Below are 23,353 nucleotides of genomic sequence, written 5' to 3'. Positions count from 1 at the left end.
GCTGCTTTAACTCGAAAGTCCTCGATATTGGTGATGACAATGACATATATAGAAGATTACTGCCCAGAATGCTCGGAATAGTATGCGCCAGATCCTTCATGTTTGCCGACAATGCTTGCCCATCATCCCGAAATGCATCCAATCTACCAGACAAATTACACATTATCCATAACACCATTCCATCAGAGCGATACGTACGACGACCCAAAAGAGATGTAAAACTTGGGAAAACTAGGAGAATCAAAAGCCTTAGAGAACATCCCACTGGATATTCCACGGCTGCGTCCCCTGCTTCAAGCTAATCCCATGCTTGTAATTGCTAATCAGCTCCTCCTGGTCCACGCCGCAGTGCTTCTGCCCGTCCCTGCCGACGAACCAGCCCAGGCCGTACGTCTTGTCCTCGCCCAGCCGCTGCCGGACCTGCGCCGACGAAAACTTCTCGGTGCCCACAAAGTCGTACAGCATCTTGCTCTGGTGGATGTACGCCAGCACCGAGGCGATGGTGTTGGGCTGGCGCGGCAGGAAGGGGTGCCGCCGGCGGAGAAAGACGACGAGGGCGACGGCCATCATGTACAGCAGGATGAAGAGCGAGAGGGCGACGGAGACGTAAAAGGACTTGACCGTCTCCGTGCCCGAGTTGATCTCCCACGTCTGGTCCTCATCGCTGTAGACGAGCAGGAAGTCGTGGCCGTCGACGGTGGCCAGGCCGGCGACAAGGACGGTCAGGAACTCGGCCATGACGCTGCCGAAGCCGACGGAAAACACCAGCAGGTGGCCGTTGAGCAGAGCCCGTAACGGCATGTAGCCAAAGGGAAGCGCCGTGTAGTCCAGGAGCAGCGTGTTAGCCGGGGCGTGCCGCCGCGAGAGGATGTAGTAGGGCTCCATCATGCGCACCGCCGTCTCCATGCCGCCCCAGGCCATCTTGAGGAGCACGGCGAGCACGGTGACGACCCAGGGCGCCTTGTCCGTCACGATCGTGGCCGGCGTGAAGAGGAAGACGGGGATGAAGCCGGTGAAGAGGCAGAGGCCGACAATCATGGGGATGATGCCCGCCGAGCGGAGCAGCACGGGGTGCGGGTTCGCGGGGAGGTCGATGTCTTCCGACCGCTCCCTCTCCTTGGACGTCACCGGGTTCGAGTCGTCGGGCGCGAGGGACGAGTTGCGCAGCACGTAGCGGTTGTACTTGAGCCGGTTGTGGATCTCGCCGTGGGGCGCCGTGTCCATGTCCTTGAAGTCCATGAGGATGTGGCTCACCACGGCCATGGACGCGAGGCCGGCGATGCCCCGGACGTCGGACAGGAGGCCCGACCTGCGCGACTGCAGGAGGTACGCCAGGATGCAGGCCAGGACGGCGATGACGCCCAGCGTCGACGTCAGGAGCCGCGACCAGACGGGGCTGAAGCCGAGCGTCTTGTAGCCCGACGGGTTGGCCATGCGCTCCGCTCGCGTCGGGCTGAGCACCACGGCGGCGGCGGCAAACGTCGGCACCAGCGACACGGCCAGGATCGTCGCGATGGAGGACACGGCCACGGCGTAGTGGCCCTTTTTGAAGGCGCGGAACGGGCGGAAGAAGTTGAAGCTGGTGGCGTAGTCGATGTTGATGGAGTCCGAGGCCGTCGCGCCCTCCTCCTTGGAGAGCTGGTAGAAGGCCTCGAGGCGGCGCACCTCAAAGTCGGTAAACTGCCACAGGACGCCGTAGATGACGGCCAGCAGCGTGGGCGCGAACTTGATGACGAAGTAGACGCCCTGCTTGACCTGGTCGGGCGACGTGAACTTGACCAGCGGCTTCTCCTTGTACATCTGGAACAGCACCTCCTGCATGACGGCTAGGGCCAGCGAGACGAGGATGAGCGACGTCAGGTACGGCCACCGCATGGAGAAGGGCTTCCAGTTGGGCTGCGGGTAAAAGGTCTGCGTCGTCGTCACCTTCTCCTTGGCCGGGTACGTCGACTGCCGCATCCCGCCCGAGGCGATGATGTTGGGCCCCTCGATGTTGCTCAGGTCGGCGCCCACCGGCTCTTCCACAATGACCTCGATGACCTCGCCGCGGCGGTTGGCCTCGTCCTGGCCCACGTGCCGCAGGGCCTCGGCGCGGTTCAGCAGCCGCTTGCTCGGGTTCCGCCGCGAGAAGGAACGCGAGAGGGTCTGCGAGAGGCTGCGCTGGACGCCGGCGGCGGTGGGCGATGATGATGATGATGACAGGAGATCGCCGCTGCGGAGCTGGGAGCCCGCCCGGAACCCCTGGCCCAGGCCGCCGGTGAGATTCCCCCTGGCCTCCTGCTCTTGCAGCTTCTTGATGAAGGCGCTGTCGTGCGAGTCCATCGGGCCCAGGGTCGCTGTGAAGTCGAACGCGGGGACGCCGGCGTCGTAGTCCTCGTCCTGCTCGTGGATGGCCTCATATCCTCCGCGCGCTGTTGCTGGTGGTGGTCTTGATGTGCCCATGGGCGCCGCGCCTTGGAGCAGCGATAGGTCGTACGTCTCCTCCTCCCTTATGCTCGCAGGGAGGACGGTCTGCTGTACGGAAGAGTAGCTCGGCTTCCGACTGCCCTTGGACGGGACCCTCGAGGGAGGAGGTCCGCCGCCCTGAGTGTTTAGTACGGGAGTATATCCAGCGCCGCCAGCGCCGGCGTAGGAAAAGGAGCCGGTCCACGAAGCCGGCGAGTAGCTGCGAGGAGGGCCGTACGCGTATGCCGAGGACGCCATGGAGCTGCGGCGGTCATACTCGGACTCGAGCGACACGATGGACTCGCGGCCTCGCAGGTGGTGAGAGCCATCGTCCGGGTCGTAGCGGCCGTCCGGGTCGCTGGCGTCAGAGAGGGCGGACACTTTGTGCGAGAGATGCTGGTCGGGGCGTGGCCCGGCCCACGGGTCTCTGAAGGGCTCTCGGCCCTGGTAGTTGTGATTATGAGCCATGGCGTTGCGGGGAAATCATGGCAGACTCTTGGGGTAGTAGTCCGTTTTTGTTAGTGGGGGATGGAGAGAGAGAGAGAGAGAGAGAGAGAGAGAGAGAGAGGGCAAAGTCACTGGCGATGGAAAGCCTGTGAGGGTTTGTTGCTTGTCGAGTTTGTTTGTTTGTCCGAAGACGGGATGAAAATCGGCGGCGATCAGCTGCGTCGTACAGGGAACCGATGGAGACGGAAAAGGAGGTTGCGGCTGCAGCTGAGGGCTGACTGACTGAGGCTGGGGAAAGGCGACGATGGTGATAGGTGGTGGCTCTCAGGGTATATCGCACGGGGAGGAGTCCACTCGGGCAGGCTGTGGGCTGGATGATATTACGTATATAGCCGGGAAAACATGGGAAGAGAGTGAAGAAGTGAAGAAAGAAGATGGCAGAATGAGAGCAAGACGAGATGGAGCGAGAGAAGAGAAGAGACGCAGATGGGGGCTAAGCAGCTGGACTGGTCAACGTCGGCATATGAGGAGGGATCATCAAAGTCCACCATGCATCACCAGCCTCAACTTAGTCAGTCAGTTTGTCAACCCAGCAACAAGGGTGGGGAAGACAGGACGATGAAGAGGAAAAAGATGGACAAATCTGGGAATACTACAGTAAAGAATCCTTGTAGGGCTGCTGGGCCAGACAGAGTCTGAGAAGTATTGGCTTGTGCTTTGTATGACGGATTTTACCGAATCTAGCCATCAAGTAAAAGGGTCGAAGCTAGCATCAACAGAACTGATGAGACGCAAATAGCAGCACTCGATAAACTCAGGCTAACTGACAAGCGCAGCTCAGCTCTCCCATCTTTCTGTTCTGCCCCTCTCGGCCACACACCCTCAACCCGCCGTAGCGCCTCGTCCCGGCCCCCAAAACGGGCAGCGCAAAGAGGGAACGAAACCGGAGCCACACAAACTGATGGCGCGTCTATTGCGCCAAAAGACGCCTGATCCGATGGCTTGTTCGCTGCTAAACCCCTGGGCGCAGGTTGCGGTGTCTGGGCTGGGGTTGTGATTGGGCCGATGGGCAAATAGTTACACATTGGTACTTGGGCTAACAGGTTCTGTTGAAGCGGTGATCGGTACGGAATACGGAGGGTTGATACGGGATTACGGAGTAGATAGTACAGTTGAGCCTCACGGCGGCCTCTTTTCCCTTCCCTCTCTTCGTGTGTGGCGAGCGAAGATCTGCGATGTTTGAGACGCCAGCGGCAGGTGCTTTTCCATCGACTTCTTTATGAAGAAATGAAGACGTGAGATTATAGTGTGATTGGATAATATTCATGGGGTTCATTACAGACTGGCTTCTTTGCCTTTGGAGACACCGAAGGTGAGGTAACATGGCGGGATTCTTTATATAACTCTGGCAACGTAAGCGCCTCGAAACTGGAGCTTACCTTAGATATCAGATGCGGAAGCTGATTCAGCACGAGCCGTGAGGACATGTACGGTACGGATGCTTTGTCTTCCGGACAAGCCCTTGCATCTAGATTACATTCGCATGAATGATATTTCATTGCTTCAAGATATAGTTAGATATGCTTGCTGAGCTGAAATGTCTAATACTAGAGTCCCATGTCCCGTAAAAAAAAAAAAAAAAAAAAAAAAAAAAAAGAGTCAGATCCTCGTGCCGTTATATATTAACATGAGTCTTTCTTCCCATTGCCCCAAAACTCCCGATTCAATGCCGCGCCATGTCATGTCTCCTGAACCAATATCGATATTCTATCTCCTGAAATTGAGCATATCAAATAAAAATTTAGGACAAGTCAGATGTTCCCATCGACAACTGCTGCTACCATCCCAGCAAGCATACTGAGGCCAAGAATAAGCCTCAGGCGCTGCGGCGTATAAAAACATGTACTAAGCCAACCAACGCAGCGGAAACCTGACAACGAGAGATAACCAAAACTAGGCGAAAGGTGACCATTCCATCGCCATGAACAAGACGAGGAACCCTACCGCCCAAATCCCATCGCCCCTTGAGCGCAGGACGCTCCAGGCACCGCTCGACTGGACCTGGCCGCAGCAGGGGCCCTTGTAGGTGACGTTGTTGATGCGCGCGGCGGCCTCGAAGACGGAGCCCGGGGGCGAGCCGTAGTTGTAGTAGTCGACGTTGAGGATGTTGGGCGCGCGGCCCCAGTCGGCGCGGCAGTTGTTGGCGGCCAGGCCGACGCTACCGTAGCCCTCGGCGGCATTGGTCTCGTTGAGCAGCGACACGGCGGGCACCAGCAGCTCGAGGTTGAAGACGTTGAACTCGGCGTTGAGATTGTGGTTCATGAGGTAGAGGCGGTCGCGGGCGGCGTCGTCGCTCAGGTCGGGCGGGCGCTGGACGGCGCAGGGAAAGGCGCGGTCGGTGGGGTCGAACTGTGTCTCCCACATCTGCGAGAACTCGTCCATGAGCCAGGGAAAGGCCGTCTGGTTGGCCTTGTAGTCGAGGAACATGACGACGCGGTTGCCGTGCAGGATCATGTTCTCGAGCGTGGGCCAGTCCTCGAGGGCCATGGGGAAGACGGTGGGCACGAAGGTGTACTTGAGGATGCCCGTCTGCTCGATGAAGGGCACGTACAGGCTCGGGTCCGAGTAGTTGCCGTTGCCCAGCAGGATCGTCACCACGTCGTACGGGTGCGCGTCCACCCACTCGTACACCTCGCCCAGCCAGTCGGTGATGGGGCCGGCGTCGAGCAGGTCGCAGGTCGTGTGGCAGAAGTGCGGCACCGTGCCGTTGGGCGGCCACTGGATCTGCGCCTGCAGGAAGCGCACGCCGTCGTCGAGCTGCGTCTTGACCGGCAGCTCCTGGTTGGAGCCCGAGTTGCCCGGCCGCACAAAGGGCGAGTTGTGGCAGCCCACCTGCGTGATGTTGCCAAACTTGCGCGAGCACAGCTCCACGTAGTTGTTGCACGGCTGCGTGTTGGTCGGCTGCGGCGTCGAGTCCGTCGCCGTCGCCGTTAGGTTGCTGCCGACGGTGAGGGTGCCGGTCGTGAGGGTGCCGCTGGCGGAGCCGGTGCTGGTCCCGGAGCTGGTGCCGGTGTGCGTCTTGGAGGTGGCCGCGCCGGTGAGGGTGATTTTGGATTTGTATGTCGTGTAGACGCCCGTGGGCACCGGGTCGCCGCCCACGCGCTGCGTCTTGGTGCCCTGGTAGAAGGTGAGGCCCGTCGTGTCCGAGTACGAGACCTTTTGCGCTCCGGCGGCCTGCACCAGCAGCGCCAGTGCGCCGACGGCCGCGTAGGGGACTCTCATGATGTCCCGGCCGGTCGATGTTGGTGTTGAGCCCGATCCAGCCTTCTGCGCTCGCAGCTCAGCCCAAAGCTTGTCCCAGTAATCAAAGATTCCAAACTCCGATTAACCAATTCAACCAGGTTCAAGTCCGACAAACGGAGGCGGTGCAGCTGGAATACCGTAGAACCAACCCGCAGCAAAGACCGGAATCCCGTGCCGAGTGGCGTTTCCGTCAACGGGGACAGATGATCGCTCTCAATTCGTGAATGGAAAACCCGGATCGGCAGACAGCTGAAGGCTCATCCACTTTTGGAGCTCGTCGTCGTCGTCATCAGTCGGAGGCGGTGGGCAGAGGTGCACCAGACAGACGTCGAGATGGCCCTCCGTTTCGAAGTCGTCACCCACAACCACTAGGGCGTCCTGATTCAGTTTTGGAAGACTGCCTGTTTGATCTTGATGTTGAGGAGAATTCCAAGCCGGACGAGCAGGTAAAGGGGGAAGGGTCAAGCGGGGAAGGAAAGGAGAAGAAAGGCAAAACCCCCCAAACTGGTGCTGTAGATGATGGGCAGTGAGGCCGAATTATATGCTCGCTTCTTGCATCTATGTATGTACAGTGTGATCGTGCCCTGCTTCGATCTCCGCGAGTGTCTGCCGAGCTTCTATATCGTTCTGTGGAAGGAACCAAAAGAAGGCAACAAGACAAAAATGGATAAAGAAAAAAAGATAAAAAGGGATCACGGAGCTTGGCAAAGCTGGAAAAGCTGTTACCTGCGATCTGCGCATCTTATGGACCCCGGCGAACAGCATCGAGCGAAGCTACCTGAGCACATGCTGGGTCCTTCAGGCGGCGCATATCTCCCATCTCCGCACAAGGGTCCCGCGCCCACGGCGGTCCAATCGAGCCCTTGAGCCTCTTTTGACGCGAAGCGCTGGTGCGGGAAGAAGCGCTGCTTGTTGGCCTGGCGAGCCGGCTGGATTCCACTCCCGCCGTACCAGCGCCAGAGTCCTTCGTGTACCAATGGCGGGCGCTTCCTGTAACCGTAGAGCCAACGGCTTCCATGCTTGCTGCCTCTGTTCGTGGGTACCCGAATTCGAACCTGAACGGGGGACACGACTCGGCACTGCCATTGAGGTGCCCTTCTTCCCTTGGCCACCCCCCGGCAGACCCTGGTTCGCTTCGCAGCATGAGGCATGTCTCACAGCCCCCCTCCCCCTCCGCCTCCGTCCCGCCCCAGCAATCTTGTTAATGGGAAAGCCAAGTGTTATGACTGCCTCTCTCTCTCTCTCATTTTCCTTCTTCTTCTTCTCCCAGGGGCCAAGGATGGCGAAGCGAAGGAGAAACGAGACAGACGGGCGCTTCGGATTGGCTGGTCTGGAGGTCCTGTATCTCGCGATGACAAGGCGGGCGTGAATAATGCTTCTTCTTTCTCCCAATCTCTCTCACTCCATGAGCATCACCGGCTCTAATTGCCGATCCGCATTTTGCCTCTTTGCTGTGGCTCCGCCTCCCCAGCCAAAGACTGCGCAACACGACAGGAACCGGCCAGTGCAGTTCCAGTGAATGTGTGCAGCCAATGTCTTGTTTTTTCCTCCTCTCTCTCTCTCTCTCTCTCTCATATCTTGCGCAAGCTAAGACGGTGGCCGTGGGTCAGGCGTCCCATCGTTTTGTGGGCATGGAGTCGCCCTATGATCTCATCACATGCTGGACAATGTCCCTCTTGTCGGTCAACGAGATGAAATCCATCCACGAGATGGAATCAGGGCATGAAAAACCAAATGCAGCGCTGTGCTGAGCATGACCAGGCAGAAGGAGAGTGGCCTGTCCGGTGCTGCGGGAGTACGATAATGTGGGATGGAATCATTCGGACTGTTCGAGGTGACTTTGGGTCCGATCATGAGGCGGAGCTGGAAACGAGAAAACCGGCGGGGACAGACACCCTGATTCGGCACTCCTGCTCCGATCTGCCGGTACTAGCTGGCAGCCTGGGAGGCATGTACGTATGCAGTAATATCTGTGCAGCAGTGCCTGAACTTGGTATGAGATCCGGGTACGGGTACGAATGCCGTGCTGCCATTGAGCGTCACTGGTGATGCTTTTACCAGTAGACAAGGTAGCCGTGGGACAGGTGATGGTGTTCTGCCCTGTCCTGTATACTCACTCGTCCAGCGTCGTGCCTGTTCAACACGTTCTTCGTCAACATGTGCCCGTCCGCTTCCTCGCATCGCCAACTTACTCACTCACTCACTCACTCTCCCATTCTCTCCAGGACGGACCCAAAGGGGGCTCCAGGGCCACCTGCCACCCCTGTCTCCCTCTTCCTCATGTCAGTCAATCTCTCGGCCAGTCGACGGCAGCTAGCCGCTAGGAAGCTGCAGCGCCTCGTGGTGGATCTGCTGAGCTGGGAGGGGCCCCCCCCTGGCCTGGCATGAGGGAATGCCAGCGGATCCGATGAGCGGCTAGGGGGGTTTACTGTTGTTTCAACGAAAGCTTGAGCTGTTGTTTGTTCTTTTGCGCATGAATGACTGGCGACGGTTTGCCGTCTCTTCTGCTGTTCTGCGTTCTCGGTTCTGGGTGCCCCCTTGTAAGCGGTACTTGTAGCTCCCCTCGTAATCAGGCGTGGCGCCTTGTAGTAACATGGATATGGATTCCGCAAGCTATTCCCGACTCTTGGCTGTCTGTCTGTAGCGTACTCGTGTAAGTGTACTCGTATGTATGTGCTGGTTGTAGTAGTAATACCTTGTGAGGTCGAGACGCCATGCATGGAACTTGGTGGTGGTTGACGGCATTGAAATGTCTTTGGGCCCCATTTTCTATTCCTGGCCATCTGATCTGCCTTTCTCTTTTTTTCGTTTCTTTTTTTTTCCCTTTCCCTGTGTGTCTTCTTTCGTTTATTGAGTTTCTTTATTTCATTTCTTTCCTTTCGTTTTCTTTAGTTTGTCGATCTGTTTTGTTTCCATCTTTTCTCCCAGTCCTCCCACCCCCTTGCCTCCACAGCAATCAAGAGGCAGAGCCTTTTTGTTTTCAACCACTCTCCTCCTCCTCCTCCTCCATACCATTCGCCCTTTCTCTCTTCTTTCCCTTCTCAATGGCCAGAACCATGGTGTCCCAAGCCATGGCCGCGCGGCAGTGGACCGCCATCATCGCCGGCCTCTGCTACTTCATCACCATCCCCTTCCTCATCCTCGTCCTCATCGGCAACACCCACATCAACGGCTTCCTCGACGACATCTTCTTCTTCAAGCTCGACGTCTCCCACATCATCCCCATCTCCGTCGAGAACTCGAACCTGCTCAACTCCGTCGCCCGGAGCCTCGGCCTGCACGACTTTTACCAGGTCGGCGTGTGGAGCTACTGCGAGGGCTACAACGATGAGTATGTTCACCATCACCACCTTGACTTACCTCTCTTAAACAGGTTGCAAATGAGGAAATGAAACTCACATCCATGTTCAAACAGAGGCGTCACGTTCTGCTCCCCGCCGAAATCCTTCTTCTGGTTCGACCCCGTCGAGGTCCTCGTCGGCGAGCTCCTGGCCGGCGCCCGCATCGCCCTGCCCTCCGAGGTCGTCACCATCCTGACCCTGCTGCGCATCGGCTCCCAGGTCATGTACGCCTTCTTCATGTCCGGCATCGTCCTCAACTGCGTCCTCCTGCTCCTGACCCCGCTGGTCCTCAAGACGCGCTGGTTCAGCCTGTGCACGGCCCTCATCGGCTTCGTCGCCGGCCTCGTCCTCACCGTCGCCGCCGTCATCGCCACCGTCATCAGCGTCGCCGCCAAGATCGCCCTCACGGCGCAGGACCAGCTCAACATCCACTGCGACATTGGCGGCAAGATGTTTGTCTTTATGTGGATCGCCGCGCTGGCGACGGACTTTGCGTTCATCTTGCATGCCGCCATGGGGTGCTGCTGTGCGCCGGACAAGAGGAACGGGTCGAGGGCGGCGTCGCCGTCGTCGGGGATGCAGGAGAAGGGCGTGCCTTCGCCTTTGCCTAGCTTCCTCCGACGCAGGAATCGCTTGTCTTCATGAAGGAACGCAGTCACAATTTTCAGGACGAAAAGCTGCGACTTAGAGCGGTGGTTGTTTTTGCTTTGAATATTTGCTTTTTACCAAAGATTGGGTCAGGACGAGGGAATCAAGGGTTGAATCACTTCATGGATTTATGGTTGCAATTTTGGCAGAACGCAACTGGGTTTGACATTCTGAATGGGCTTATGGGCACTTTTTCTTTTATCATAGATCTACTCTATGCCGTGGATTAGCAATGGAGGCTACCCAAGGTAGACACAGGCCGCAGAGGAGCGGAACGACTTCGAGGGATAGAGGTAACCCGGACTTACCAGACATATACAGATCGCTCAGACGTTTTATATTAGAGCTGGTCAGACGAATCAAACTGGAGCAACGGAGCGGGAAGCGACTGCTGCCGTTCAGATTTGCATCTTTCAGAGGACGAATATAATATCGTGTCATGTACGTTATCTGAAAGATAAAGTGCCTTGAGCTCTCTATTCATGCTGTGGTTGGTTCCCTGATTACTATGTGGTTTCTGACTTCGGTCATCACCTTGTGTTCCTTGATAAACTGCTGCACATGTCCGCATTCCCTTCTCATAGATACTGTTAATCACTGGCTAAAGGTTAAGAGAAGGAAAGGGCGGAACACAAGGTATCCTAGACACTGCCCAGCACACCCGTCATCAGATCCTCGTCTTCTACATTCATGTCGAAGCCGACTCCGGCATCTGCCGTGTCCTTTTCCATCCGCTTCTGCTCTCGAAGCACGTGTCGCGCGTACTCCTTTGTCGTGCCAAGCCGCTCGTTTGTCGCCCGGTATTGTTTCGTCAATGCCTCGATGCTGGCATGGCAGCGGGCCACCTCAGCCGCAAATTCGCCTTCCGTCATCGATGTGTACTCTTCGTGGAACGTCAGATAGCTTTCGCCGGCCGTAGACCCGATCTGGAGCTGGCCCTTGAGCATTTCAGACTCGATCATTTCGCTGATGAGCATGAGGACTTCCCCATCGTCCTTGAGCGTCTCGGCCGTGGTGGCGCTCAGAGTCGTCTGCCGAATCTGAGCAATGGAGACTTGGTGGTATATCCGGCGGAGGTTGATAATCTGCCACTTCTGATACGACACCAATACCTCCTCAAGCAGGCTCAGGTTCTGGTCCTCTTCCCAAACGGCTCGCCGTTTCTCAAATTCTTCCTTGAGTGCTGCCGCACCATCCGTAGGGAATAATGACGCGATACTGTTGTAGGCCTCGCTGAGCCCAAAGTAGATTGACTTTGTCGAACTGGTAATGTAAGACGGGAGAGTTGGAGGCTTTCCGTCTCTCAGCACTCCTACCAATAGCCACTTCTTGTAGCACTCGGCCATGATCTTGCTCACTCCCTTGTCCTTGGTCGGATGCCCAATGACTCTCTCTAGCGCCAATTGTGCCTTGGACCAGTCTCTCCTTGAAATGTACGCCATGGCTTGTAGAAAGTGGTATTCGAGAACGGAAGTGCTCTTGACGGTGTCTGTCAGGCCGGCGGCGGGTATGTAGTTCTGAGGCTGAAGTGCCGGATCGTTGAGCTCGAGGCGCGTAGAGGCTGTAGGCCGCGCATAGTAAAGAATATCGGCATCGAAGACCTTGAGAGCGGGCTCGATGCAATTAGCATCATAGGCTAATTTAGCCATGTTTAGGTGTGTTGATGTGAAGACGGTTCCGCTCGGGTCGATTCGAAGGATTGCATTGGAAAGCAGTTCCACTGCAACTTTGGGCTGTTCTATGTTAGCAGCTGCTGGAAAAGCAGACGTCTTTGAGTGGCACAAGCTCTCGTACCGTATAATAGCTGTTGGCATCATCCAGCAGGGATTTGAACAGCGGTCCGACATATCTGATCTGCACAGGATCAACCTGTAGAAGAAACCGCAGAGCCTCGTCTAGTATCAACGCGCGCGGAGTAGACGGTGGAGTCTGACCGCGGAGGAGGGTATCGATGATGGCAAGGCCGCCGATGGTGTTGTTGGCGGGGTCTACCAGCTGAACATCTTGTCAGTATGGCAAGTCGAAAGATGCGTGCATAGGTGCTGCATACCTGAATGGCTTCCATCGGCTGCTGCAGGATGGCGGCTCGTGCCGCCGGCGGCAGGTTTGTTGTTACTGATGCCGCATAGCTTTTGGCGGCCGTATCGAAAGCCTTGGCTGACGGATAGGCCCTGACGTCTGGGTTGAAAGTCTGGAAAATGCCCTTGAGCGTGTCCATGGCGGGTGAGCTTCGCTGGCTGTTGGGGCTGAGCCGCGAAGGAGGAGAGTCGTGGGAGAGAGGCAGCTCGAATGGCCGCTGCGGAGGATGGTCTAGATGCTGACTGTCCCTCGTTTGCTGATGGTCATGCTCGGTGAAAGCGAGAAAGGTTGACGGATGGATGTCAGCTTTTGCTGTGGCTACTTCAATGTGCCTGCGTATTTGCAACAGAATCCGAAGCTCTGATCTGGGCAGCTCTGAAGATGCAAACGAGAGGTGGGAGGCACCAAGAGGTATGTCACGGAGCTGCGATGGTGGGGGAAGCTGCAAGTTGGCGGCGTTTAGCCGCGATTAGATAAGGGAGCTGGTGATGTACTCGTACCCGCCAGATGAAGACTCGGGAGAGGGACATCAACGTCAAGTTTACATGCAGGCGAGGTGACGAACATGGAACAAGACAACAATCCCAGCAACTGCTAGTCATTGCTTCATGGATGCAGATGTCAAATGCGTGGCAATGTCTCGTCCGGAAGCGGGAGAGTCGAAAACGACTTGGGCTTCCGACCCTGAAGTCATCATCGTAACGTGCACTCCATCATGTGTTGCGTCCGTCGACATGGAGTGAGAGATGCTTCACAGGTTACCGCTGATAGAACATGGTTAGGTAGATCCAGTAACAAGCCATGGAGCTGTCAATGTCTCATCTACCTGTCTACTGATTTCTCACTGCTCCAGGCTGGGAATCTCCTCAACCAGCTTCGTCCCGTTGACCGTCGGCAGTTCGGCATCCATCAAGACGAAGAACCCCCTCGCAGGTTCCGTCGTGCTGTTGTTCTTCCAGGCATGGATCGTCCCCCGTTGCACAATGATGTCCCCTCTCTTCAGCACCGTCGTCTCGCCGCTGCCCAGAATCAGCTGCACCTCGCCTTCCATCATGACGCCAAAGTCCACCGTTGCCGTCCTGTGCATTGGGGCCTCCACCCCAGGCAGGAAATCCACAATTCGCAGCACGGTGCCGCCGTGGATGCTGAGGTCGACGTTGTGCGGGAGGCGGTCTTGATATGCTTTCAGGTCTTGGTCGTTCTCGAGGATGGCGGGAGACTCCTCCAGAGAGTAGCCGAGACAGAGGTGCAGGCCGGGAGGGCTGATATACGGAGGAATCTGCGAGAGTGTCTTGTTGATGATGGGCTTGCCATCTGTGTCGTGCTCGGTGATGACTCGCCGTAGAGCCGGTAGGCCGTTGGAGGCCGGGGTGGAAGCCGCTTCAGTTGCAGGACTCATGGCAGAGGGAGCAATGAATAGTGATCTTTGGATCTGGATATGAACGCTGGGTTATCTCTGCCAGAGCCGAGCGACATACCGGGCAATGGTTCTCTATATACTACTCCGCATCTGCCTTGATATGTCTCCTGAACCGTATGGCGGAGTTTTCCTTCAACGGCGATTTGATAGTAATCAATATTTCCTGCTCTGTATCAGCTTACACTGGGGCAGTTTCGACAAACAAACTGTATTCTATGGCTTTTTAATGTCGTCACATCAACTGTAAGTCAGCCCAGTCACCGTCCATCACATCAGTCATCCCTTTAAACTCCTGTTGGCTGTTCGAAGATGTCCTACATGCGATTCGGCAGAGTTTGTGGCGTCTAACCGGGTGGCTCTACACAGCTCAGAATACACCGAAAGGGTTGCCCGAATAAGCTTGTTCGGACATAATACTCTATTCTCAGTGGTCATCTCCGACTTCAAAGCTCTATCCTCGTACGATAATTCCTCATGGCGTTCTTCTATCTGATTTGCTCCCAAGATTGTCCTATAATATCTCCCGCGTCTAATCGCCGTGAAGCCATCTAGCTCTAGTAACTCATATATCAATGACCCAGTATTCCCTCTCTACCTATGCTGTGATAAGTCTTCTTCCTCATTGATCTCGCTTTGAAATCCCGGGGCACAGTGTTTCACTGCGGCCTCGCGACCTCATACACTTTGCTTCCATTCCCCTTGCCCCAAGGGTCCTTGTCCGTGGCCGGCTTATTAGGCGGCCCAATGGGACCCCAAACAAATTGAGCAATGCGGCTCTTCGTCGCTTGAGAGGAGTGGGACTCTGGATAGTCACTTTGAGTCAATATGATAGCAAAAGCCAAGGGCCGTTGATAGATCGTAGAGTACGCACCAAGCTTCTGGTCCGGCACCATAGTGCCCAAAGCATCCATCGAAGCGGAAATTCTCGCCGCCCTCCGGCTCTGCCAAGCAAAGTCGCCGCCGGGAGACGACGTCTCCGTAGGCGAAGTCTCCGAGCTCGAGTTCTCACGGGACGTTGCCCACGCGTTGAGCTCTTCTTGTTGCTTCTTGTACCAGGCAGGCAGGCCCTGGAAGAGACCGAGGGCCTTTTGCGAGGCTTCGTCCAGGGGCATCTCGTGCTTGAACTTGCAGCCCGTCTGGGTGAAGGCGCATCTTCCCTCGTGGATCCACATGTCGCAGTATACCTTGTTCCTCTTTGATGTCGAGGGGCTTGTGGCGACGATGCGGTCGATTTGGTTCTGGAGGAAGATGTGAGTTTTCTTGGCATCATGGGCGATGAGAGTAATGGATGGCGAGGTGGTGGTCAAGATAGGGGAGATGAAGCTGCAAACTCACCTGGACGAGATCCGATGGGTGCCGAGGCCCATGGATTTGGCACGCCTGGGAGTCTCAGCTTTCCCTCTTCTCCCCTCTCCTTCAGATGAGATTTCTCCCTCTTTTTTCATGTTTTCCGAAGAATAGAGAAATTGAGCTTACTTTGACGGTGAAGGTCTGGCTCATATCCGCCATGCCCTTGGGTGGGACGCCTCGCAGCGGCGGCAAGACCACCATTCCGCGCCTCTCGGGCTCCCTCGGCGGGATCTCGTTGAGCGCGGGCAGCATGTCGGCCGGGACGAGTCTGGTCAGCTCGCCGTTGCCCCGATTCAAGTAGTAAGCATACCCGTCATTGAAAACGCCAGGCCCTGCTGGTGCAGTGATTCCCCTTCTGTCGGCTTGTCCCATGCTTGAGGGGACATGAGCTGTTGCACTTGTCTGGCCAGACGGGGGGGACCGCGTGAACACATTTCCGTTGGGGCAGAGAATTCGCCAGTTGTGAGATGAGAGGCCTCGTGAAGGAGGAGCAGCAGTGCTGAAACTCAGTTGCTGCTGCTGTTGTTGTTGAGAGACTGGGTAAGCCACGAGTTGCTGTCCGATGGCATCTCGACCGTTCTGACCGAAGCCCTGGATGAGGTAGCCGCTGAAGGTTGGGTGATGGTGGTTGTTCAATCCCATCTGCCTTTCAATCGCAGCCTCAGCGGAGCAGTCCCGGAGCTGACTTGGAAATGCTGGTGGCTCGGGGGACCAAGGCATGCAAGATATGCTTGCCGGCCTCGAGCCGTGTCCATAGGAACGGTCCATTGTTGGGAAACGAGGCAAACGGCGGCAAGTTGGACTGAAGACAGGAGAATTGGAGAGTATAGATGGGAAAGGCTGTGGGATACTGCAAACAAAAAGTCTAGTTGGTATAAGAAGAAAAGGCAGGAGAGAAGTGTTGTGAGCGTCTGGGATGAACAGGCGAAGCTCTGTGGCAAATGGGAGGCCAACATCAACTGCGAATGGAGGACTACATGTAGGATCAGACGTCAAGCTGCTGCCTCACCGACATAAGCCCAACGGTCAAGGTTGTGTTCCTCGTCCGTTTGTCGCCTTACCCCCTGCTTGATATCGAGTCAAAGCTCGGCTGGTTGCAGAGAAATCTCCGGTGTCTGCTGGCATTTGCTCCGCTGGCTATGCAAGTCGGAGTGTCTGTATTCATTTGATCAGGGCAACTTAATGCGTTGTCCACGTCTTTCCCATTTCTCCAGGATTCCGGCCGCCCACCCTATCAAGTATCCTCTCTCCCTTTCTCTCTCTCTGTGTGTCTTTATATACATATGTATGTAATAAGCTATGTCAATATCAAAAAGTGTATCCTTGCTCTTGCTTTCAAGACCGGAAATGAAGAGAGTCGTCAAGTCATGATCTATTCCTCTTTTCCGCCGTGTCTATTACTGAAGGAAAAAAAGGGGGGCCAGGAAAAATTTCACCTCTGCCGAATCCCGTTCTGCATGTGCACTTGACCTAATCTGTGGAACAGAGCGGCTATGTGTCGCTCTTTCATCGCTGTTGAGTACTTTGAATGATGAACAACGTCCAAGGCGAGACGTATCTGCGCCTCAGACGTCAGGAAGGAGATATACTCGTACCCGGTCGGTGCTTGGCCGGGCGGTGGATACGGGTACTGAGCTGGCGGATGTGCTTGAGGCGGTGGCCGACCGCCGTTGCTAAAGTATTGTTGGTAGTGTTGAAGGGTCTCCTGGCGTCTACTAGCACTGTCAAAGCCCTTCTTATAGACCAACGCAGGGCCAGGCTGCTGTTGTGTCGCTCGGGATCGAGCTTGGGACCCGTCGGTGGGCATTCCGGCATTTCCGTTGGCAGTCGGCGTCGACCTAGGAGGCCTGCCTCTTTTACGGGCCGTTGGCACATCGGCTTTCCATGCCGGTCCCGTTGCGGTCGGATCAGCTTGGGTTGGTTTTGGGGTTGAGTTGCTGGGGGTTGAGCCGGGCGTCTGCTCTTTGGGGAACGCGATGCCATGCTGCTGTTTTCTTTTGGCTTCTCTCATGGCTAGTACTTCGGCTGCTGTTTCGACTGTGGTTCAATGTTAGCTTTGCCGCCTTGCAATCTTGCTTCTGGGAGCGATCCGTTCTAAGGGTTCACATGGACGCAGGGGTTATTCTGCATGCTTACCTGTTGACGAGGGGTCCATCTCATCGTCGGACTCTTCAGGAGCGTTACCCATTTCAAAGTCATCAGAGGAGTCTGAAGAGTCGCCACCGACGTCGCCCAGCACCGCAAAGGGATCAGTGCCCTTTGCTCCATAGTTGACAGCCTAGAGCAAGCAAATTGTTAGCAAAGAGTCCGAGTACTGTATCGACAGGTCAATGTATCATACCATCCGACGTCTCGCCCCGCGCCCGAGAACTTCCTTGCTCGCCTCGGCTTCTCGTCGGGCTTCTTCTTCTCTCTGAGCAAGAATCTGGTCCCAGACGCTGGAGCCAATAGGCTCCGGAGCCTGCTCCTCGGAGAGGTCGGCCGTCTCTTCAAATCCAAGCTTGTCGTTCGACCATACACGGGCATAGGTGAACTGGCCTTCGGCAGAGTTGTCATCCACAGCTGCAGATTTCTCCATCTGAGAGCGGTCCAAAAGCTTGTCCACAGAGGCAGAGTCATAGTGGATGGCAGTCTTTTGGTAGCCCTCATCGAACAAAGCTTGAGCACCATGCTTCAGGATTGATTCCAAGTCGGCCCCTTCGAGTTCATCGTCATCCATGCTCTCAATAAGCGCATGGTCCAGCGCCATCTTCTTGCGCCCAATTTCCATAATTCGCTCCTCCACCGAATCCTTGGTCATGAGCTGGAAGCACAACACCTTGTTCTTTTGGCCAATTCGGTGAGCACGGGATAGTGCCTGAATATCTTGGTGAGGGTTGAAATCGGGATCCATGATGATGACAGTGTCTGCTGTCGCCAAATTGATTCCAACGCCACCAGCCCTCGTCGACAACAAGAAGGCAAAGAGCTCAGAACCTGGCTCATTAAAGGTGTCGATACGCCGCTGCTTCTCCAAACTGGAGATGGACCCGTCCAGACGACGATAGCCGTAGCCCATCCCATTAAGAAAGTCCTCGACAATGTCAAGCTGCTGCAGAAACTGACTGAATATGAGGACACGGTGACCCCGTTCCTTCAACTTGGGTAACATGATCTCCAGCAACAGAAGCTTGGCCGACGCTTCTACCAGGTTGCGATGAACTACCTTTGGATCATGGTGACGCTCTTCGATCGCTTCGGAATACATGAAAGGATGGCATAAGCATTTGCGCAGCTGCATCAGGATGTTGTTTAAGCTGCCGCGGTCCTTGGCGTTCATCTTGCTGTTTGCAAACACAGCTCGAATGAGCTGGGGATTCTTCGCCATGATGCTCTTCGACAGCTTCTCCTGAATGACCGTCATGGTGACAGGAAGGATGATCTGCGCCATAGGGGGAAGGAACTTGAGGACGCCGAGCTTTGTCCTTCGCAGGAAGTATGGACGGATTTTCTCGTGCAGCTTGGGAAGGTTATCCTTGTCCAGAACTGCATACTCCTCATCCAGCTTCTCTGCATTTTGCTTCTCGTCAATGAACTGCAAGAGGTTGAAGAGCTCCCTCTTGTTGTTCTGCAGCGGCGTGCCAGTTAACAAGAGTCGAAATGGTATCCTCATCGCCTTCAAAGCAGTATATAGAAGGTTTTGATCATTTTTTAGTCGCTGACCTTCGTCAACGACCAGTCCTTTCCAGTTAACGGACTTGAAGAGGGCAGATGTCCTTGGGTCTTGCGCCGAGTCATACGACATGATGACCACTTGAGCCTTCATGTCTGTAGAGCCGTCGGGGAATAGTTCGTACTTGTAGGCGAGTTCCTGAGGTTCCTTGCCTCCATGATAGGCGACCACTCTGACGCTTGGAGCCCACTGCTTGAATTCTCGACGCCAGTTGGAACAGGTAGCATTGGGTACGACGATAAGGAATGGCCAGCACTTCGGAGAGAAGAATTAGTAAAGGGAATCACGTCTAGTAGAAGAGACATATGAGGTTGCTTACCTTCGGCGCGTCCAGTACAAGGGAGGTTACAAGACCGACGACTTGAACTGTTTTGCCCAACCCCATCTCGTCCGCTAAAACAATGCTTCGATTCTGGTGAAAGTTCTGCAGAAGCCAGTTGAGACCTTCTATCTGATAGCCCATGAGCTTTCCTCGGGTGAGGCCAGAGGGTTGCGTGTCTACTTCTACAAACGGAGAAGACTTGTACAACCTGATGCGTTCTTTCATCTTGTTGGCAGATTCAGATTTGAAATGCTTGCCCTCAATGTACTCGCGGTACGCTTCCACAAAGGCGCTGTAGACTCGGGCATTGTCTGGGGTCGGGGGAGAGTCCCATACGACATCGTCATAGCCGAGGCCATGGAACTTGACGAGGATCTTCTTGACCTGGGAGATGTTGGCAAGATCATCTGCCTTTGATTTGCCCATTGAACTTGACCTGTCCATTTTGACTTTGAAAATGATGTCGGGGGTGATATACTCGTCTGGAATAGCCTCTTCGATGGAGAATTTTAAGAGATCCTGCTCAAGCGCACGTTTGGCAAAGGAGGTGCGCATGGCTCCGGAAGAGACACCAAATACCCAAGCTCCAGGGGCCCAAGAGCAGTGTCTGTATGACATGTCTTGCCATTTGATGAGATACTCCCGGTCGTCTTCGCTTACATCTCCGTAAGCCGGGTGATTGTCTCGTTGTGGGACCGGCCGCCACGCTATCAGGCGATGTATCTTGCCTTTGGCAGAGCTGCAATCGTTGCACCGCCAGTCGACCGAGTACTCTTTAAGGCGTTCAGACTTGACGTCCGTCGCAACCGCATCGGTGCCAGTGGAAGGCAGATGCTCTACATGCCATCCACGGTGACACATTGAGCAGCGGAAAAGGACATTGTCGGAGTTGTTGATGAGCTCAGGCGAGACTGGGGTGACAGGATCGATGCCGCCGTTATCTGCGCGCAGCTTTTCCTCCTGGCGAGCCGTCTTCTTCTGAGAAAAGGCGGCGCAGGATCGGCCGTCTTTCTTGCACTGCTGGCAGGCGCTGTGTCGGGGCGCACTGCTGTCTTTTTTGGAGTAGATGTTGAGGCAGAATCTGCATTGCAGCACAAAGTCGTCTTCTCCCACCTTGGTTGCCAAATGCTCCCGATTGCTTCGATACCCAATGCAGTTCTTATGGTACGCCAGGCAACACCCTTGGCAATAGAGCAGCTGGCCACGCTGCCTTGAGCCGCCACAGGTATGGCATGATTGCATATGCACGGATCCAAAATCCGAGTCTGGAGCGACTGGTTGGAAAACCTCCCTGACAGAGATGACCTTGGGCGCGCCGGCCGGCTTGTCGTCAACCACGTAGAATGAGTCGTCATCGTCCATGAAGGCGTCGTCCTGCATATTCGTGCGATTGCGCGTAGACCTTGCGGATCGTCGAGGCTGCTCGAATTCTATATCGGAATCTCCCGACCTCCTGCGTGCTTGTTTGGCGCTCTCTTCTTTCTGCTTCTTCAGCCGACGAGAGCGCTGCACGGCTCGTGAGGGGCGGCCCTTTTTCAGCGCCAGGTCAGACACCACGGGCAGGAAATTGTCGTCCTCGGATGACTGGCGAGACTCCAGCGCCAACTCATCCTGCTCCTGGTCCACGACACTCGTTTTGAAAGACATGCTGGTGAGCCTCAGCTGCGTTGATGTCCGCTTCCGCAGCCGTCGCGCCGGTTGGCTGGTCTCGGTCAGGGCATCGTCGTCTTCGCCCTCAGAAACAATGGATCCGCCAGCGTAGCTCGGAAGGCGACTAGCCTCACGCGAGCGTAAGACGCGACTCGGACGTGATGGACGCTTGCGATCTAGGATTATGTCATCATCCTCGTCGTCCAGATCTCCGGCATCAACGATGATGGTGTTCGCCTCGGGCTCCCATTCCTCGTCGGGGGCATGTTTTCGCTTGCGGTCGCCGCCCGCCATGTTCAGCGTCTCTTGGTATTGGAGGAGTGCCTCTTCGCCGTTGATGTACTGAACGAGACCGGCGAGATCGAGCTTCAATCGAGTTAATATGAGCCCATAACGGACGAATCAAAAATATACTAGCAATGGAAAAGAGAGATGCAAGAGCATGCGGATAATCATGTGGCGGGCAAGGGTCTATTGGGCAGAGGAGAAAAAATGTGGGAAAGGGTAGCTGCTGTGCGAGGGGAGCGGTGACTTTTTTTTATAACGGCTAACATTGGCCCCGAGGAGCCTCAGGTGAGAAGAAAGTGATGCCCTAAACCAAGGTGATACGATGATCCGCGAAAAATCGAGAAGATGATGCCGCCAGCTGGAGAGCTTCTCGATCAAAGAGCTTGGAGCAATTGGGGTGCAGGGACAAAGGCTTGTGCGAGTGTGCATGTGCAGAGTTGCTCGGGGACGTACCGATTCGACTCTTCCATCAGTGAATTCAACGTCGTACTGTTGCACATCTTGGGCAAGATCAGAAATACCCGTCACATACTCGACGACAGTGCTATATACCGTCGAGTATTCGCTCTTCTCCTCCTCAGAGAGAGCTGGGATTGCAACTTCGAATCGCACCGTCGGCGGAATCGCTAGCACCTCGTCTTGTAACATATCAATATCGGAGTCGATCGGAGTCGAGCCTTCGGGTGTCGCTTGCGTGCCGATTTGTAGAAGCTCTTCGTCGGTATCCTCGATCTTAACATCGGCTACCTCTGAGTCGAGGCCTGCGTCTGCCTCTTCTCCCTCAGCGTCTACGCCTCCCTCTGCATCCTCCTCATCCTTAGCATCTGCTTCTCTCTCTGCATCGGCCTTCCTTTCTGCGACAACATCGTCGGTTTCGTCTCCGTCCAAGTTCCCTTCTCCGTGTATCGCTGCTTGTAACAGAGCAAGATCGGCCAGGTCGCCGAGGTCGTTCATGTCGGAGAAGGCGAGGTTTAGCGAGGGCATGCCATTGTCGAGATTCTCGTCGCCCGGTTCACCGATGCCTTCAAAGATGCTCATCTCATCCATCTGCATTCTTCTGGTCAGCACAGGCTCTTCTGTGGCAACAGGGAGTTGATGCGACAGCTCGCGATAAGCTGCCCCTAAAGCGGACGATGGGAGCCGCACCTCGTCAGATCCAGCGTCCCAACGCTATCGAGACGCATCAGCAGAAGCTATTAGACACAAAGTCAGTGCCATAGAGGAGGCAATCGTGAGATATTCGTGGAATATCGACTTGGGCGCACTCTGTGTCGCATTCACTTGTCGGCCTCTGAACGCGGCCCATATCTGACCGAATAAGTCGTCTGTTCGGAACGCGTTGAAAATAGTGCTGAGATAGGCTTAGTAGCATGTGAAGGAAATCGTTTAGTCATCATTCCTGAGGTACTTCGGCTTGCAGGGCATTTCCATACATTGGGCAAGTATCCCGAGTTGACAGTGAAGATTCCTTGTGCGCTAAGAACCGTTGCATCACTCACCGCCTTTGAGAGACCCCTGTAGAGACCCCGCCAGATCCGGCAGAACAAATAATCTGGAACGCCTGCAGGCGAACTGAAGTTCTAATAATAAGTGCCGGTAAGATCGTCTCTTGTTGAAGAATTTGATGAGCATCAACCAAGTGCTCTCTTTCCAGGCATGACATCTCTTGGACTACTGAGAGCCAATGGCTTGTCTCGCCAGCTATGCAATAGCCTGAATAGGCCAGGTGTCTATCCTTTACAAATAAAACGACCTGCTACCCTCTCGGCAATTCACAGAGGCGTCCGGCGATCTGAGAGAGTCCAGTATGGAGATGAGGACAGAGGCCGGGAGTCACAAGGCCGGGGCAGAAATGATGGACTGACTCGAAGAGCGCTTGATGGCGCTTCATCACCTCGCCAACAGCAGAAGCTGCGCAAGAAGCTTGGTCGCAAGGAGGAGGAGGAGGAATCCGGCAAAGAGACAAGGCGTAAACGCTTCCTCAATCCAGACTCGAGCTACGGGAAGAGGAGCCTGGTGTATCAGCTCAAGCATGGAGCTTTCAAAGAGCAGGCTGCTTCTCTTGTGAAAGAGCCGGTACGCCCACTCCCTTATCAGAGACTGGAAACCCGGCCCCGGCGCAGGACGGAAACTTCTCAGTTTGCTGAAGAGCGTTCAGAAAGGCCTCGCCATTCTACAGGGCGCTCCTTTGATCGTACTTCGAGCCGCAGAGATGATTTCCGAGATTCTCAGTTTACGGAAGAGCGTTCGGAAAGATCTCGTCATCCTGGAGGGCGTTCATCTGAGCGTACTTTTAGTCGCAGAGATGATCGCAGAGATGATCTCCGAGAATCTCAATTTACGGAAGA

At 55.4% G+C, this 23,353-nt stretch overlaps 7 protein-coding genes across 7 annotated transcripts; 1 reads left to right on the top strand and 6 right to left on the bottom strand.

Moving 5' to 3' along the window:
• Positions 1–247: 247 nt before the first annotated feature.
• On the bottom strand, positions 248–2,913 carry BBK36DRAFT_1188316 (hypothetical protein; the record flags this gene model as incomplete). Its single annotated transcript, XM_024896569.1, has 1 exon — positions 248–2,913. The coding sequence occupies one exon, from the start codon at positions 2,911–2,913 to the stop codon at positions 250–252; it is 2,664 nt and encodes an 887-aa protein (XP_024753061.1).
• A 1,932-nt stretch (positions 2,914–4,845) lies between these two features.
• On the bottom strand, positions 4,846–6,983 carry BBK36DRAFT_1165982 (PLC-like phosphodiesterase; the record flags this gene model as incomplete). The annotated part of the gene is made up of 2 exons (XM_024894846.1): positions 4,846–6,116; positions 6,974–6,983. 2 exons carry the CDS (start codon positions 6,981–6,983, stop codon positions 4,846–4,848), a joined length of 1,281 nt encoding a protein of 426 aa, XP_024753060.1.
• A 2,283-nt stretch (positions 6,984–9,266) lies between these two features.
• On the top strand, positions 9,267–10,181 carry BBK36DRAFT_46078 (hypothetical protein; the record flags this gene model as incomplete). The annotated part of the gene is made up of 2 exons (XM_024898101.1): positions 9,267–9,526; positions 9,611–10,181. The coding sequence occupies 2 exons, from the start codon at positions 9,267–9,269 to the stop codon at positions 10,179–10,181; spliced, it is 831 nt and encodes a 276-aa protein (XP_024753059.1).
• A 644-nt stretch (positions 10,182–10,825) lies between these two features.
• On the bottom strand, positions 10,826–12,402 carry BBK36DRAFT_1111728 (hypothetical protein; the record flags this gene model as incomplete). The annotated part of the gene is made up of 3 exons (XM_024889729.1): positions 10,826–11,917; positions 11,979–12,179; positions 12,235–12,402. 3 exons carry the CDS (start codon positions 12,400–12,402, stop codon positions 10,826–10,828), a joined length of 1,461 nt encoding a protein of 486 aa, XP_024753058.1.
• A 702-nt stretch (positions 12,403–13,104) lies between these two features.
• BBK36DRAFT_1156301 (hypothetical protein) lies at positions 13,105–13,662 on the bottom strand (the record flags this gene model as incomplete). The annotated part of the gene is made up of 1 exon (XM_024893912.1): positions 13,105–13,662. One exon carries the CDS (start codon positions 13,660–13,662, stop codon positions 13,105–13,107), a length of 558 nt encoding a protein of 185 aa, XP_024753057.1.
• Positions 13,663–14,339: 677 nt separating this feature from the next.
• BBK36DRAFT_1188303 (hypothetical protein) lies at positions 14,340–15,801 on the bottom strand (the record flags this gene model as incomplete). The annotated part of the gene is made up of 3 exons (XM_024896568.1): positions 14,340–14,485; positions 14,555–14,921; positions 15,160–15,801. 3 exons carry the CDS (start codon positions 15,799–15,801, stop codon positions 14,340–14,342), a joined length of 1,155 nt encoding a protein of 384 aa, XP_024753056.1.
• A 195-nt stretch (positions 15,802–15,996) lies between these two features.
• On the bottom strand, positions 15,997–21,173 carry BBK36DRAFT_1134312 (hypothetical protein; the record flags this gene model as incomplete). The annotated part of the gene is given in 13 exon segments (XM_024892263.1): positions 15,997–16,185; positions 16,220–16,240; positions 16,287–16,359; positions 16,392–16,415; positions 16,428–17,070; positions 17,170–17,311; positions 17,375–19,000; positions 19,065–19,211; positions 19,248–19,319; positions 19,353–19,478; positions 19,518–19,561; positions 19,601–21,083; positions 21,132–21,173. 9 exon segments carry the CDS (start codon positions 21,171–21,173, stop codon positions 16,466–16,468), a joined length of 4,287 nt encoding a protein of 1,428 aa, XP_024753055.1. The 3' UTR covers positions 15,997–16,185; positions 16,220–16,240; positions 16,287–16,359; positions 16,392–16,415; positions 16,428–16,465.
• Positions 21,174–23,353: the final 2,180 nt, after the last annotated feature.

This window comes from Trichoderma citrinoviride, assembly GCF_003025115.1.
Source record: "Trichoderma citrinoviride strain TUCIM 6016 unplaced genomic scaffold BBK36scaffold_2, whole genome shotgun sequence".
Taxonomy (NCBI): Eukaryota; Fungi; Ascomycota; class Sordariomycetes; order Hypocreales; family Hypocreaceae; genus Trichoderma; species Trichoderma citrinoviride.
Note: the sequence above shows the minus strand (reverse complement) of the source record. Positions and strands in the feature narration are given on the sequence as shown.